Below are 17939 nucleotides of genomic sequence, written 5' to 3' on the forward strand. Positions count from 1 at the left end.
ACAGCAAACTCACATATCACACAAACAAAATATCCTGCTTTTTTCCCCATGCTTTTCAAATGAAGCGAGCATTATGGAAACTATACCCTTTCTAAAACATAGTTCAAGTTTTTCATAATCATCTAGCCTTATCTTACTTTAGCTATACCAAGCATGTTAGCATGTTAGATGCTCTTTGTCATTCATTCATTGTATTCTTTGATCTGTACATTGGAGCCATTTGAAGGGGGGTTGCCTTTTTGGCCATGAATCCAGTTTGATTCAATTGAATTAGTTATGGTAAAAGCATCTCTGGTCTTCAAGCTACTTAAACCAAAATTTATCTCAGTAAGTGGGATTGGGCGATAAGAAGAGCACTCCTCTGCATGTTTGTACATCTTTAGAATTAGAAGCTTGATTCAAACTTGAGGGAATTTCACCCGTCTTGAATGAGTGTACATCCATTTTCAAAGGATCAACAAAGGATCCCTCAACATGTTATGGGTTTTATAAAACTCAGCAGTGAATCCATCTGGACCAGGAGATTAACCCTTTTTGAGAGATGCTACTGCATCAAAGACCTCTTCCTCAGAAATCACTATTCCATGTTGGATTCTGTCTTCAGATATTTGTGGAGGTTTACAGTTTCAAACAAAATGAAGATGTCACTTGTTGATATAACTAAAATCCTGAAATTCTATTTGTTTTCATAGAAACTCACATAGTATCAGTCTGGGCATTGACCATAAATGGATTTACTATCATGACATGTTTGTAACACAAACACACACATACACAAACACACAGGCAGACATAAGCACACTCAAGTGTGTGCAAATATACAGTACACATGCGTGGGAACGCACACACATGCATACACACACACACACACACACACACACACACACACAAAGGGATAAAGTCCATCCCATCTGCAAAACATTAATGAGTAAACTTTACAGTGAGCCTGTCTGTTTCTTATTGGGAATGACTTCTGAGGTTGCGCCGGTGATGCACAGATCATTTGGGACAATTAAATCAGAAGCAGAAACAACATTTTCTCCTACATAAGCTCTGACTACTTCATAAGAACACAAGATTCCTGAGCAACAGCCAAGTTCAGGAAATTTACTGACCATTTGGGGAAGCCCACTGTCTGGGACAAGACTCAGGTGAGCTATTTGGTCAAAGCCCTAATCCCAGGGAGGACAATGCTGAAGCAGGTGTTGATTGCCGCTGTGTGCGGTGCTGTCATGCTGACCACGGGTATCCTCATCGGGCACTATGGCATCAGCAGCGGCAGCTCGGCCCCGGCCTGGGTGAAGGATGTGGCGCGGGACGTGGACGAGAGCCTCATTGAGAAGTTCCTGTCTGAGGTGGACAACATCCAGATCCAGGAGAACCTCCGGTGAGCTGATGACTTGTGATATAAACCCAAAACGTCTAGTAAGGCTGACATAATCCTCTTTCAGTCAGTCACTCATTCTGTTCATTAGGTTTAGTTTATTTGCACAAATAAAAACTGAGAAAACAGAGAGAGAGAGGAAAAAAGGCAGGTGAAGTAGGAGGCTTATAAGAAAAAAGTTTAGGTTTTTTGATTTGGTTTGATTCAGTGTCTTACAGTGGAAGTGGAAGTATCTTGGTAAAAATAAACATACATAATGATGATAGATATAGAGACTTGCTGTTTGCATAAATACACTCTAAACACTATGGATTCACTGGGGTTCCTCTAAGGTCCAAGGGAGCCAATAAGCACCTTTGGGTTCCTCACTAGGTAACAAAGGTTCCTAAAGGTTCCTTGAAGTATCCCCATATGTTACAGGGTCATGGAAGTACCATCAGGGTTCATGAACTATTTGTCATCTGGTCCCCCTGGCGTTCCCTTGCAATCTGAAGGTTCCTCAAAGCCCTTTTTACTTTTTAGAGACTACAAGAAAAAACAGGGCAGGGCTTCCTCGCATGCAAGAAACATCACTTTAATAGAAGTAATCATGCCCACATGTCAAACATGAAAAGAGGTGGCACATCTTCCAAAGTCAAGAACAAAATACCACAAAGCATTCAGGTACCAACTTACACACAACGCATTTCAACCTAAACAGGTGTTCTTCGGACAGTGTAAAAAGACCACCTCTGTTCATTTTTGACATGTGGACACAGTTACTTCTATTAACGTAATTTTTTTTGCATGCAAGTAAGCCCTGCCCCTGTTTTTTCTTGTTTGCTCTGCCATTTTTGGGCCCCTATTCCTTTTAAACTGTCTTTGAGTTTCACTAGAGACTACAACAGCCAGCACACAGTGTGTAATTACTGGACTGGAGCTTTCTTCATGCCCGTTTCCCTGCACATAGGGAGCTGACCAAAGTGCCTCACATGGCCACAACGGCTGGGGACGAGCGGACGGTGCAATACATGCTGAAGAGATGGCAGGACCTGGATACCGGTCTGGACCAGGCCTGGAGAGAGGAGTACATGGTCTACCTCTCCTTCCCCGACCCCAAAAACCCCAATAAGGTCACTGTGGGTGAGTCAGCGGGTTGGTTAATGTGTCGGCATGAAAGTGGGGATGGTCACACATGTGTAGGTGCTGGATTGGAGATGATCTGAATGACTGTGTGATGATTTATTGAATGAAAAATGTATTATAATGTTTTTAATTATTGTGCCATCTTGTGAAATAATGAGTATTTGCAGCATCTAAGCTTCTTCCAATAATCAATCAAGTGAAAGAGCCTGAAAAGGGAAAATAAAAATCTTCATTACCAAAGGTGGGGACTCGACTCACATGACTTGGACTCGAGTCACAATTTTAATTGCTTGACACTTGACTTGATGCATGAAAAGAATACTTGAGACCTGACTTGACTTGGGTTCTGGTGACTTGGGCCTTGACTTTGACTTGGATGACTTGAAAAGGTTTCTAAAGTTTTGACAAAAGATCTTGAGTTTGTGGATTGAAAGTTATGAGATTTGTTCCACCAGTCAGAGACTGAGTTTAAATTCTGTTTTCTGAATTTGTATGGAATGATTGAATTTATTGAAATTTAAACTGATTATCAAACTCATGATGCACTTTCCAAGTTTTTACCCTATTAAAACCATATTGCATTGAAAAGTCCTAGATATTTAGTTTTCTTTAAGATATTAAATTGATACTGGACTCTTGATTTGTTGACTTGACTTAGTGTTTCTACATTTAGACTTGAGACTTGACTTGAGACTTGTGCCTCAAGACATGAGACTGACTTGTGCCGAGTAAAGTTGACTTGGTCACACCTCTGATCATTACGAATGCTAAGAACTACCGGTCTAGATCAAATCATCCCAGTTAAAAGAAGCTCAGGGATAAAGGGTGATTAACAGTTGAGCGGTCGAGCAAAAAGTTATCGCAGGATCGTCAAAAAGGAATATTACTCAGTGAGATGGAGCCAGGGTGTGTGATTTTACTAGGCTGCGCTATGTGGGAGCAATGACAGCTATGTTGTATGACACACTGAAGTACAAGCTCAGTACAACTGATTTTTAATTATCTGTAACATATGGATGTGTGTAACATTATTCCAGACAGGCAAAATCCCCCTATTTCCCAAGCCACTCATAAATGATTAAATTTAGATTGTGTTTCCCATCAAAAGCAAAACTTCAGCCGGGAGGAACATTTTGTTTATAAACATCATCAGAGTAATAAATTCCAGATGCAATTACATTCCCCAGAGGACTGGAGCTGGTCTAAAAAAAAGAGCACACTGATGGCTAACTTCGTTTTCGTAGTCACTCACACTGGCATAGCTTTCATTCCTCCAGCAGCCCCATTAGTTTCAGTTGTTTTTAGATCAAAGGATCAGTCACCATGAGTTGTTTGTTTCAGTGAGTCCGTCCGACGCTGTGCTGTACACTGCCAGAGAGAAAGAGAAGTCTTATCCTCCGGACCAAGACGACCCAGAGGTGGTTCAGCCGTACGCTGCGTACGCCCCTGCTGGACACCCACAGGTAAACAGCAACATCTCTGTAGATCTGACCATACACTTTAGAGCAGTGAATTGTATTTGAAGCCATTTTCAGTTCAAAGTACCACACATAATTCTCTAAATCCTTACGCTTCACCTCTCCCCCCTGCTGTACAGTATGTGTGTCCTATACCTGATGTCCAGCAGGCCAGCAGCTCTCACCCTTTTCAGTTAATTTCCCTCCCAAACAAAGTGATGCAATCACATCCTCCTGCTGCAGGCAGAGACACAGAGAATGATGAACCAAATGATGATTTGACACCAAATGTGGATTTTTATTTCACCTTTTCAGGCTATTTACTTGACAATTGTAGTTAAAAGCTTAAGGGCTGAAAACATTAATTTTGTCACAAGAATAAAAAATACATTAATCATAATGATTGAAAAAATGCTAATAAATCTGAATATCAGATTTTGAAATATATCTAAAAAAAAAACAACATTGTCTCACGACCCCCAGGTTGAAAACCACTGCTTTTAAGCTAGGGACCCAACTCTGTAGCCCTATGCTATATTAAGTTTTATTTTTATGACCTTAGCCAAATTCACATGCGTATAGGGTAACATCAGCACACCACACACCAGGGGCGGACTTAGTGATTTGGGGGCCCTAGGCAAAGGCAAGCATGGGGCCCCCTGAATCCCAACTCTGTCGCTTTTTAATCCATCCTGTCTATATATAAACTTGGGTAGCTTTGCTTATTTTATTTTTTTAACTTTTCTCTCAGCTACTGACTCATTGGCAAGTGACAATAATAATAATAATAATAATAATAATAACCTTTATTTGTATAGCACCTTTCATACACAACATGCAGCTCAATGTGCTTTACATCAATAAAAGGCAGATAAGAGACAGATAAAAAGATAAAATTCATATAAAAGAACAAGCAAGATGCATTGCATTAAAAGAATCAAATCAAGTAAAATAGAAAGATAAAAGAACACAACAAATAAGCTTAAAGTCAAGTGGCAAATCTAGCTAGAATAGCCCACTACAGCCTGAGTAATGGGGGTGACCATGATTCAAGATTGAAATAATTTATTGTAACAAAAAGAGGGGTGTTTTTCAACAATAATTTCATTAAAAATAAGTTTACATTAGTTCTATTCTTGTCTTTTGCGGGGCCCTGGCTGTCAGTTGCCTACCTTTACCTAATAGTAAGACCGCCCCTGCCCCACACAAACTTCTTATAGGTACATCTTAAGTAATGTATGTTTGTCAAACTATTGTGCAGAGATAGATGGATGAACAGTTTGGCATAGAGACAAGCGAATGTAAGATAATGGCAGAGAGATCGTCAGATGGACTCCCTGTGTTAAAACTAAGCAAAGAAGTAAAAATTCACTGAATCTATAAAAATCACATGATTGTCAGGATATTACTCCTCACTGTCATGCAGTGCAGGTCACGACCTTTGAGGCTATTTGAGGCTCCTTTCTTAACTTGGTAGCACTGTTCTCTGTCATACATGATCATAGGATGACAGGAATATTTTATCTATTGTCAAGACACTCTGACCTTTGCACTCCTTACTATTGGTTGATTGTAATGGTGATCTAAGAAGTTAAGTTCATTCTACTGTTGCACTCATTATAAGTCTGACTAGCGCTGACTAAACACCCACAATGTCAAATGTAAGTATAGTGCAAAATGTGTCTTCACATCTATTGCACTACACTATATATATATATATATATATATATATATATATATATATATATATATATATATAATATATAATATAATAGTATATAATATAATGTATATACTATATTGCAAAATATAAGCTCAGAATTTGTATAAAGAGACTCTGGCTTTGATTCTAAGTTTAGTAGGTGTAGTGTATCTGCTCATACAATGTGAAAACTAAAAAAAAAAAAAAAGAAAGAAGAAATGCAATTGTGTGTGACATAAGGACATCCCAAGGCTTATAAAAATGTGTCACCCCAAAAGAAAATGACAACAAAAATCAAGAAGACAAACAGACTCAGGTGAACTGGGCACAATAACCAAATGGCATCAAGACTCGTAAAACGGTAGAAAAAGACACAACAAAAATGCATAAATAGCAACAAAAAAAAAGAATTTTGTCTGTAGCTCACTTCAATAGGCAGTCAATGCCAGGTGTGAAAAGCTTTTATGTTTTTTACTGGTGCCATAGAGCCTTGCTGTTTCACAACTGGAGCAGTGTCCTCAAGGCCAAAACATTTCACATGCCTTATCAAGCAGAGATAACGTTAACGGTTATGGTGTAAACCAGGTTCATAAACCAACAAGAGCCCATCTGTTTGGAATAATAAATCTAGCTGATTTATAATACTTCTATCTGTGTCTATCTGATTTTAGGGCAGGAGGAGGCCATAATAAGGATTCAATGAAAGTACAATTTTGTCGGTCAACATTACATAAAATATATCTGAAACCATAAAGTACCGTGGAAGCACAATGTTCTAGTGAAGCAGTTCTCAACCTGCAGCTTCCCCTAGGGACTCGCGAGATGATTTTTTTCCCTTTCATATCAGCTGATGTACTAATTATCCAAGGGCACTTTGCTGACAGAGTGTTGACTTTAACAATGATTTTAGGGGAAACTGGTATATGCCAACGAGGGGAAACCAAGTGACTACCAGCTACTGAACCAGACACTGGACCTAAGAGGAACCATCGCTATCACCAGATATGGTGGAGCAGGAAGAGCTGATAAAGTGAGTATGCCTACACATTGCACTAATTATTGCCATCTTGAAAAATAATAATGTTGTAAGTTTGGCTATGTTTTATGGTTTGTGTGTTTACATGTGTAAATGATGAAAAGTGAAAAAAGAAAGAGCAAAAACAATCTGTTCAGGTGAGACAAAAAAAAACCAAGGGACTATTGTCAAAAGGAGACAAACAGAGACACAGGTGAATTGGGCAACAGAAACCAAATGACAGTAAAATACTACACAAACAACAAAATGCATACATAACAATTACGAGAAACTGGGCAACTCCCAGGTGGGAATGTCTGTTACAGTGGGAGTGTGAGATTGTTGCTGAAAAAGAGAATGTATGCTCGATAGATAGATAGATAGATAGATAGATAGATAAAATTGTCTGCCATGTTTTCTCTCATCCAGGCCATCAATGCAGCACCCTATGGCGTTATTGGTGTGCTGGTCTACACAGACCCTTTGGACATCAATGATGGCCTCATGTCCGATGTCAATGAGACTTACCCTCACTCCTGGTACCTGCCCCCCTCCGGTGTGGAGAGAGGCTCCTTCACCAGCCGCTATGGAGACCTGCTCACACCCTACCTGGCTGCCAAAGGTAACCAGCCAACACCAGCATGGAAACGTACAGATGTAGCCTTTGTTGACGTCCCACTTTTTACTGTGTGCTTACTCGACTGCTGCTGCACTTTGGCTCCGTCACCCTGTGAAGGGGGGCTTTTACAATGGCTACCAGTGTATAGATACACATAAACATAAAATCATATCATCTATAATCCTAACTAGGTGTGGAATATTTAACATTTATATGAAATTCCAGCTAAAAAAGGAGTGAATAGTGAACAGTAATTGTATTTATGAGTTGTTGTTATTGCTTATTTTGCAGAGGAAACCTATAGAATTCCAGTGGAGAACATTACAGGGATTCCTCCCATTCCAACCCAGCCAATTGGATTTGAGGATGCCTACGCATTGATCTGGTTTGTGATAGTGACAATGCTGCTTGTTGAATTGGTATGACCCAAAAAATGGTTGGTGATGAATTAATTCTACTGTTTTTGATTGGTGATCACAGTGAGCTGGGTGGACAAGCAGCTCCAGCTGAATGGCAGGGAGCATTCAACTGCACCTACAACTTTGGGGGACCTGGTTTCAAACCCACATCTGCCTTCAACAACAGGTAGTCAACTGTCCCAAAATTCCAGCACCAAATACATTTAAATGAAAAATTACTTTTACCTTTTTGTTGATGTTTCTGGACTTAGTGTACACCTATTCACTGATAGAGGCCCAAAAAAATGAGAAAAAATTGAGATTTCTAGAAATTTTATGTCAAAATTAACAGACCGTCTCTTTCCGGTACACAACACATTTCTGTTATTGACTCATACTGCACTCGGGGGCGTATACAAAAATTTCATATCCCATGGAATTATTCCCCCCACCCCCCGCTATTTTTTTCTAGCATGCATGCTCAGCTAGCAACATGGACAAAAGAGACACAACCGAGTGTAGACTGTCCATGTTTGATCTGAGTGGGTTTGACGTTGACGCTCCCACTTCTTCGATATTCAAGTCCATTGACGCTTCCCGCCCTAACTTTCTGTTTCATTCGGAAATATGGCAATACCTGGAAGCAATTCATGCTCTTCATACCACTTCATGGGGTCTTTAAAGCTGAACTAGGCAAAATGAGGTGAACTCATTAACTTGATATGAACATAAAATAGAAAAATGGTGATTAACTGAGTGAATCAGCTGAGACTTGCGTTCCTCTTGGACACAAATGAACATATACGGTCTACCTGTGATTTCTAGGGTTTGAGTTTCCTGCCTCTCTCCACTGTGTACTGTCAAAATAAAGGCAAAAATGCTTCTTAAAAATATTTAAAAAGTGTATTTTGCAGTAAGCCTACATCCATATTAAACAGCTACCAAGCAGATGATCCCCTCCTGTTTCTTCCTCATTTACTTGCTTAAAAATAATAAAATAAATAAAGCTATTTTTTTATTTTGTTGTATCTATTGTCAGGGAACAACGGCTCCTTACTCTTGCTTTTTTGTAATGTTGGTGATCTAAGAATTTAAGCATATTCTACTAATTTTAAGTTGCTAATAAGTAGGCTACTTAAGCCAAATGCCTAAAATGTCAGATTTAAATGTAAATGCAAACAAACCAGAAATTGCACAATAGAACCATATTAGCATTATTGTAAAAGAAAACTTTGTCTCTCTCTCATGCAACTAGATAGCAGACCATTCCTTGTATCTTACAAAAGTAGAAAGTAGAGAGAGTCCCTTGTCTATATGAACTTCTGGATTTCTGTTCCAGTGATGTGAAACTGGACATCTACAACCATGAAGAGGTGAAGAACTCTTCTAATGTGATGGGAGTCATCCGAGGGAGCGTCGAGCCAGGTGAGATGTGACCACACCCACCGGCCAAAATTCAGCCATCCGTCGTCATCTATTTTCAACTTATGGCTACTGTGTTTGAATGCTCTATGTGTGTGTGTGTGTGTGTGTGTGTGTGTGTTTATGTCCATAGACAGGTATGTGATCTATGGGAACCACAGGGACAGCTGGGTCCACGGTGCCATTGACCCAGGCAGCGGGACGTCGGTCATGCTGGAAGTGACCAGGGTGCTGGGCAGGATGGTCAAGCAGGGTGAGGAGAGCCGTGACTGACTGACTGACTGACTGACTGGCAGACAAACAGGCTGGCTGACTGACTGTTCCTCTCTGTGGCAGGCAAATGGAGGCCTCGCAGGTCCATTATCTTTGGAAGTTGGGGAGCGGAGGAGTTTGGCCTCATTGGGTCTGCAGAATACACTGAGGTGAATTTTAAGCAATCCACAGCTGACTAGACACAACAAGCAAAACTTAAAGGATAAGTTTGTCGATTTTGGACCTATGTATAATTTGTCTCTTACATACCTGTAGCACTTGCACCCGCAGACAATATTGACTCCCCGAGTCAGCAGTCAGTTGAAATGGCGAGCTCGCCGAACTTAGCGCCAACCTTATCCTTTAAATGTAATGCTAAATGTTTTTTATATTTGGACATACCTACTGACACTGAGATATTTAAACTTGCTCTTTGCTTTCCCTCAGCAATACTTCGCCAAACTCAGTGAACGCACTATTGCTTACATCAATGTGGATATATCTGTGTTTGGTAAGAACTGCCTTCGCTACTCACTAGTAAAAAGTCTAAAACCAAATCTTTATTAAAGAACAAGTACGCTAGCGCTTTCCAGGTGCTCAGGAGATGTTGAGTGGGTGGATATGCATGACTGGACTGAGTTAAACTAACTTACAGACACTTTATAAAAACACCACCTGTTATCAAAGTGCTGTGGTAGCACAGTTGTTGTAACCAGGGTTATTATAGTTTATTATAGTTTATAGTAGCCTACTGCTATTTTTATATAGCTTTCAATTTTTATTTCAACTTCAGTTTAGTTTTAGTTAGTTTTCTGTGTGGGTTTGATAGTTTTACGCTGCATTCAAGTGATGTCAGGTCATACTCCGAGTCAGGAATACGTCACAACTCGGCCATCCGAGTAGTTTGCATTCACATGCTTTATTGGAGAAGGTTTCCTCAACTGTTTCCACACATTGCCAGCCTTCTAGGCTAATGCTAGCAATCGAGCGAGCGATAGCCTAGCTCGAAAGCAATCTTCGGCTATTTCAGGGGATTATGAAAGTAAATGCCACAGGTAACTGAATGCCGTAGCACTATAGTTATCAAGGAGTATCCATGCCTTTTAAATGTGTACTTGGGGTTCATTTTAGGCTTTATTGATGAAATTTCTTACGTTCACGTAGCCTACAACTCTGTGTTGTTCAGCCATGTTGGAAAGAGCGATTATCAAATCATGCTGCATCTAATCCCGATTTCTCCAACTTGATCATGCGACATAATAAGGTGTTTATGTGGCACTTCCCGGTCGAAAACTCGTTCAGACTGTAAATCCGACACCACTTGAATGCATTAGTGTTGTTTTTATTTTTTATTTTATTTTTTACAAATGTTTAGTTTTAGTTCTATATTTTGTATTTTTGGTAGGGGTGATAATCATTAGTGACCCTAATCCAAAACACTCACTTATACTCCACTCTTTAGCCAACGCCACCCTCAGAGCTTCAGCGATTCCCTCGGTGCAGAATGTCATCTTCACAGCCGCTAAACAGGTGAGGCCTGAACCCGAACACACCTGTCAGGTCAGCACAGTGTTTCATTGGCATTTCAAATTGACCAAAAACATTCCTGGGTTCCTGGGTAGCACCACTATGCAAAGCCACTAAACTGCTTATTAAAGAAACCCTCCTCTCCTGTGTCCTTGTGTGATACTGCCACATGAAAGTGTGTTCGCTCTCCAGGTCAAAGCACCTGGACTGGACTCCACATCTGTGTATGACAATTGGATCCAATATGCCAACAGAACCAGTGCTGCCCATGGAACCATTCCCAGGTAATGAACTACAGTTACACCTTTCTATGATCCTACATCCTACACTCACTAACAGAACCAACAGAGTTATGAAGGTTTTCATTCCAACCAAACACTACAGCAGCTCATTTTACCACTGCTGTGTGAAGGTGTGTGATTAGTAAAATAAGCTGCTGTAGTGCTTGGTTGGAACAAAAACCTGCAGACTCTTGGCCGTCCATAGCACATCCATGATCTACACCAAAGAGCCTGACCTACAATCTATAGTTAATAAGCTGATATGAGAAGCAGTCTTGTGATCGGACATTTGTGACGACAAATTCAAATCCCGGAGCAGCTGGGTCAATCTGGGCAGGAAAAGGGAATGAGAAACTCTACTCACTTCATACAACAACTCACGCTGAAACGCCCTTCAGCAAGGCACCTAATCACACGCATTGCAAATACAATAGCACAGGACATCACACACCCACTCAATCGCCACTTCACTGTACTGCCCTCTGGGCGCAGGTACAGGACCCTGAGGTGCAGAAGGGCTCGCTTTGGCAAAAGCCTGATACCCGCAGCCATAGCAGCCCTAAACAGGGTGACTCGCTGAGGGAACTATGAGTCTTGTCTTTTTATGTTGTTTTTGCCCGCCACAATTATGTGCTGCTGTGTTATACTATGTATTGTTACTGCCTGGTATTGTTGTGTGATAATGTGTGGAAAGTGTATTGTTGGTTCTCCTTGTGATGTACAGTTTTGTGGAAAAGAATTTCCCCCTGGGGACAATAAACTAACTAACTAACTAACTAATCAAATTGCTCCAGTGGAGCTGCTCATTGGCCAACAGAAGACTGTGGCTGTATTGGTGGATGTGAATGTGTGTAACTGTGTGAATGAAGTAGAGCTGCAACGATTAATCGATTAATCGATTAGTTGTCAACTATTACATTAATCGCCAATTATTTTGATAATCGATTAATCGGTTAGAGAATTTTTTTAAGAAAAATAAGTCAAAATTCTCTGATTCCAGCTTCTTAAATGTGAATATTTTCTGGTTTCTTTACTCCTCTATGACAGTAAACTGAATATCTTTGGGTTGTGGACAAAACAAGACATTTGAGGACGTCATCTTGGGCTTTGGGAAACACTGATCAACATTTTTCACCATTTTCTGACATTTTATAGACCAAACAACTAATCGATTAATCGAGAAAATAATCGACAGATTAATCGACAATGAAAATAATTGTTAGTTGCAGCCCTAGAATGAAGCAGCCCCAACTGGCCTTCATGTTCACCACAACCAAACATGACAATAATGATATGCAGATATACAATAAACTGTATTTGTTGCCTTTCATTTGTAGTATATAGTTATCAGAACTGACCATACCTTGCTAGATAATCCCACCCCCTTTCCCAATATTTAAAGCTCCTTCATAAGCTAATTAGGGGTCCAAGCACATAGTGGAACCCTGTTGTATTTGCTGGAATTCGTCTTCTTTCTTGTGTCCGTAGATTCTTTGGAAGGTGCTGAGTCCAATCCATGTATCACTCAAACTAAAGACAAATGATGTCTGTACTCTCAAGATGATGTCTGTAAAGCCATGTTTAAATTGATCAATGTGGGGCACTAATACAGTTATAATATTGTTTCTGAGGCTTTGAGGCCTTTCAATATGGGTTGGACTATCGCCTATGACCAATCACTTGTCCCTTTGTTTTGTTTCCCTGCTGTGGCACACCAAAGAGGAAGTTGGCAGAGTGGTTAAGTTCAGGTCTTTAGAGCACAAAGTCGATGAAGAACTGTGATCATTTTGAAGTTTCATGAGAAGTAAATCAACACTAAATCACATGTGCAGAAAACTCAAAACAGGTGTTTGACATCATCTGTCAATGGCTAAATACCTGATTTGGCATGTTTTCTGGCCCATGAGAGTTGGTATTGATTTATTCATTAATGGAGAGCACTACAAAGTTCTATAAAGTGATTAGCACTGTCAATCATAGGCTGCAGTATCACAATACTTCTCCCTTTAGTTAGTTTCTCCACAATAAAATCATAACAAGAGTTTGGCTCAGTAGGTAAAGCATCAGTGTCCCGTGTGAAAGATTGTGAGTTCAAATCCAGGCTTGTCCTTTCCGAAGTCTTAAACCATCAAAAACAAGGGGCATGTTTTCCAATAGGAAGTTTGGCCATCATGAATGACTTCAACAATGTGGTTGCAATAGAATGATAAACTTGAAAGAAGTCACAGACCAAGACAAAATTAGCCATAACTAATAGTCTGATCTTCACAACATGTTTGTGTGTCTGTCTACCTTCTGTAACATTTTGTCTGTCTTTTCAAATTGTGCTTGGACCCCGCAATTGGTGCTTGCGGCTATATTTGTATTTGAAAATGCAGCTAGGTAGACCCTTTCATATGTGGTTTATCATTTATGTTCTCTTGTGATTTGCATTGTGGACTTATGGATTTATGTGAATTTGGGTCCTAATGAAACTTTACGTGTTCAGGTTTTCTCTTTTCCTTGTTACAGGGTGGGATTTCTGACAGGAGCAGGTAGCGATTACGCTGCCTTTGTCCATTACCTGGGGATCGCCTCAATGGACATCTCATACACATACGACAGGGTACGATAGACGTCCTCATAAACTACCTGAAATGTTTGGAATATGTGGTTTGCAGACAAACCCTGATACGTGCCTTTCTCTCTTTCTGTCTTTGTATGGGAGAGAACAATATGTCAAAATACAGGTTGAAATTTGGCAGTTGGGCAATTTCCTTGCTTATTGCCAAAAACACATACTTTTTAGAGTATGACTTCTAAATCCACCAAGCAGGACTTGTTACGATAAAGATGAATGGGGGGGGGTATCATATCAAGCACTGCAAATCTATTTTAAAAGTTGACGTTTCCTTGATGTAAGTGCTTGGTGGACTTCATGTATACTGAGATGAAGAGTAGAAAAGGTTTTAAGTTGAAAACTGACACATTTTGGTGTGCAGATTGATATGATGTTCTCTCCCATACAAGAAGAGAAAAAGAGAAGGGCGGGTATCGGGGTCAAGAAGACAGACAGACAGACCATATAAGCCCTAGTCTAGTCAGTCATTTAATTCCCATTATATGAACATTTTGTTTTCCACAGACAAAAACAAATGCTCGAATTTACCCTGCGTACCACACGGCATACGACACCTTTGACTACGCCGCTAGGTTTATTGATCCCGGTGAGCAGTGCTGGCTCTCTTGCTATCGCCTATCACACTTTCTTATATTGAACTTCTTGTACAGCAGTAGCCACTGTTGAAGTCCCCCTTCCTTCAGACAACACTTTCTTGAATGTTACACAGTAGGAGCAAATATATATATTTTAATACAAAGCTGAAAAGAGAGCAAAACCTGATTTTCCCAAACAATTCCTCTTGGGGCTGGAGCAAATTAAACCAAACTCCTTAATTTTATCCCTGAAATGCCCTTAATTTCTCCATTACATATCTATTCATCTATCTATTCATGGGTTGTTTCATGAAGGCACTAGTAATTAAGGGATTTTTTTATGCCTTTTGTACATGGTTTAAAGCTTAATAATGAGTTATTAATGGAAAGTTCCTGTCTCCCTGATTTTTTCATTATATTAGAAAGTAAGCAGTCAAAAATTAAGGGGGTGTTTAAGGGGGTTTCGATGGGGTCTCCTCCATTAATAACTCCCTTAACTAATTGTAATGAATTATGGGGTGAATTCATGTAAATTAATGTAAATGTAAGGTTATTTTAAGGGATTGGTGCTTCATAGTGAAAAGTACAGCAAAAGTTCAGCAAGCACACAGTAAAAAGTGGGACTTTTACAATGGCTACATCTGTATCTGTCTCTATTTTACCACTACACATTATGTTAGCCTCTCACCTTCTTTGTATCTTTGTGTATAACGTCTCTATCTACTGCCTCTTTCTCCCAGGGTTCATCAGTCACCAAGCTGTTGCCAGGACAGCGGGGAACGTCCTGATTCGACTGGCCGACAGCCTGGTGTTGCCGTTAAACTGCAGTGACTATGCTGAGATTCTGGAGTTGTACCTCAAAAATGCACTGGTCCTCTACCAAGACCAACTCACAGATAAGAACATCTCCATGGGTAAGAGCAGGGGGGGGAACGGGGGAATATTGCAGTAGTTGGCTGGCCCAACACACACTAATGTAAATCTAATGCAGGTAAGAGCACTAATTAGTAGGTTCATCACCTTGGTTGAAATTTTGCAAATATAGATATAACATATAACTTAGATTTGGTCATTTTGGAGGGTTTATGTTTCAGTGTCCCAACTAAAGAATCTGATGTTTCATAATGGGGGAGTCAACCTTATTTTGCTGGTTTTTACTTGTGTGCCGCCATCTTGGACCAAGCCAGCTGAAACAGGAGAATCTCTTGAGTTACTACATTACTTCTGATTGGTTGAGCTGACTGTAAGCTTGACGCTAGTGTTACAATGCTTCTGATTGGTGGAGCTGACTACAAGCTTGACTCCAGTGTTACAATGATTCTGATTGGGACTCGCATAACCATGAAGCTACTGATGTGGCAGGGGAATGACTATGAAAGCTCTGAATCAGTGAAGAGAACTGTCTTCAGGCTGAACAAACAACAGAAGCTGCATCAGTTTCTCATACTAACAGTCACAGGAGAATAGAGAGGGTGAACTCTTCTCTGTCTCGTTTCAGAACCACTGATACGTGCGGTCGCCAAGTTTCGCTCTGCAGCCACTCAACTGGAGAAGGTGATTCGAGGTTCAGATCTGGCAAATGAAACGTAAGAGCACACACACACACACAGACAAGAATGCACGTATAAACACATAAACACACATAGAAACAAATTATATTGTCAAACAGCCACCTCTGTTTCTTCTTAGACCACTGAAGGTCCGAAGGATCAACGACCAGCTCATGCTGCTGGACCGGGCTTTCTTAGACCCGCTGGCTTTCCCAGAGAAATATGGATACAGGTAAAAAGACAATGGTTTCAGGCAAATCTCACTGCAAAACACCTTATAGGAGACAATGACCGAACACCTAGCTTCTGGAGGACTGAAATAAATGCTCTGTCAGAATCAGAATCACTTTTTTCACTAAGAAAAACAAGTGTACGGGAATTTGCCTTGGATACAATGGTTAGTAGACTATACATATAACTACATTTATACCATTCTCTCACAATGTAGGCAGGGTGGCATACAGTGGGTTAAAGCCATAGGTGAGAATCCAGTGCAGTGGAACGAGATACCATTAGACTGTCACACTGAGTAGGATGGAAATGCATGGTAATAAGATCTGAGCCTTGTAGAGCATTGACATAGTTCTTGATGCTTGTGTGGCAGAGTGTATAAAGACCTGTACAGACTTTATAATATAGTGCAAGACTGTGCAAACAACACAAGGTAATAAAAATATGAAATATATGAGATGCTACAAAAGTGCCGTAGTGTCACTGGCATAGGTGCTGTGCTGCCATCATCCTAACCACAGGGAAATATGGCAGCTAGCTCAATACTTTATACGTTGTAAAGATGGCAGTAAAATATACTGATAGGATGACTTCACTCTCTCTCTATCTCTCTCTCACTCTCACGCACACACACACACACACACACTGTATTGGTATGCATGTTGAGGACACCCAGAGCTTGTGATCTTTTCTGCCTGTCAATAAAATTCCCTCTATCTTTTTTTTCTCTGTCTCCCTCTCTCACATCTTTTTCTGTGTTTCTTTATTTATCTTTCTGGCCCCGTCTATATTCCTCTCTAGATGGCATTAACATTACCAGGAGCGGTTTTACCTCAGCGCCTTTGTAAATTTTAATCTTGACCAGAGCAACGTGTGTGTGATCTCCCATCAGCTGCTCCATCATGGTTTCACCTCTCTTCATTTCCTTGTGTTTCACCCAGACACGTCATCTGGGCCTCCAGCCGCTCCAGCCTGCCTACCTTCCCGGGTTTGGCTCATTCCTTCGATGACGCCTACTTACCAGAACTGACCAGCGGCCGGGACAAGGTGCACCACCAGCTGTCAATCCTGAGCCAGGCCATCGAGGGCGCCGCCCACACGCTGGATGACGTCATATAGAGACGGACAAGGAAGGAGGAGCCAGCACTAACTCAGGGAGATTGAAAAAAAAAAAGAAAAGACAGGCACCTCCAAATAACCTGAGCACTGATGGAATACACCCAGATAGGCAGACACACACACACACACACACACACACACACACAAGCAAAGAGTAGCCTAGCATAGAATCTTTGTGATGTGTTCAGTCTCTGTCATAGGATTGAAGTGTGAAGTTTGATCATTATTTTCATTAAAGCACATTTAAACCAAATTGTAACAGCTGTCTATTAATTTCATGAAGTTTATGCCTGACCTACTATTCAAATTAGCTTTCAATTAATGGAGAATACTTGCCTAGAATGCAGGTACCGTGACTGCTTTGACAATGCCAATTTATCTCTCTGTCTGAGATCAGATACACGTTATTACACAAAGAACAGGAATACAGTGGAGAACAACAAAAACAAAGACCCACAGACAGGTACAGCCACATTTATAAATTACTTAAACCATTCTGAGGAACATCTGAGTGGAATTGCTCAAGCTGATTCTAAGGTTGGCAAAAGTATAATGCAGTGGATGACTATCATATTGCAGTATAGACTGCACCTTCTTCCTAGTTCTCTGCTCTATCACAGCCTCCAGGGGCTCTGGGGTCAGGCCAGTAATGGAGCCTGCAG

The 17939-nt window shown here is 40.5% G+C and overlaps 1 protein-coding gene across 1 annotated transcript; it reads left to right on the top strand.

The window, feature by feature from the left end:
• Positions 1–1190: 1190 nt before the first annotated feature.
• On the top strand, positions 1191–17277 carry naaladl1 (N-acetylated alpha-linked acidic dipeptidase like 1). The gene is made up of 19 exons (XM_071897725.2): positions 1191–1387; positions 2334–2506; positions 3851–3972; positions 6579–6698; positions 7113–7305; positions 7594–7687; positions 7783–7887; positions 9040–9125; positions 9256–9375; positions 9459–9544; positions 9822–9885; positions 10837–10904; positions 11094–11185; positions 13694–13787; positions 14307–14388; positions 15118–15291; positions 15876–15963; positions 16067–16159; positions 17100–17277. Exons 1-19 carry the CDS (start codon positions 1191–1193, stop codon positions 17275–17277), a joined length of 2229 nt encoding a protein of 742 aa, XP_071753826.2.
• Positions 17278–17939: the final 662 nt, after the last annotated feature.

This window comes from Centroberyx gerrardi, chromosome 8, assembly GCF_048128805.1.
Source record: "Centroberyx gerrardi isolate f3 chromosome 8, fCenGer3.hap1.cur.20231027, whole genome shotgun sequence".
NCBI classification, from domain to species: domain Eukaryota; kingdom Metazoa; phylum Chordata; class Actinopteri; order Beryciformes; family Berycidae; genus Centroberyx; species Centroberyx gerrardi.

Bases quoted from the DNA above. Each gene is read 5' to 3' on its own strand.
- naaladl1 (XM_071897725.2), top strand. From the start codon at position 1,191: ATGCTGAAGCAGGTGTTGATTGCCGCTGTGTGCGGTGCTGTCATGCTG. The intron at 7,306-7,593 runs GTAACCAGCCAA...CTTATTTTGCAG, and splicing joins ACCCTACCTGGCTGCCAAAG to AGGAAACCTATAGAATTCCA. The intron at 11,186-13,693 runs GTAATGAACTAC...TCCTTGTTACAG, and splicing joins GCCCATGGAACCATTCCCAG to GGTGGGATTTCTGACAGGAG.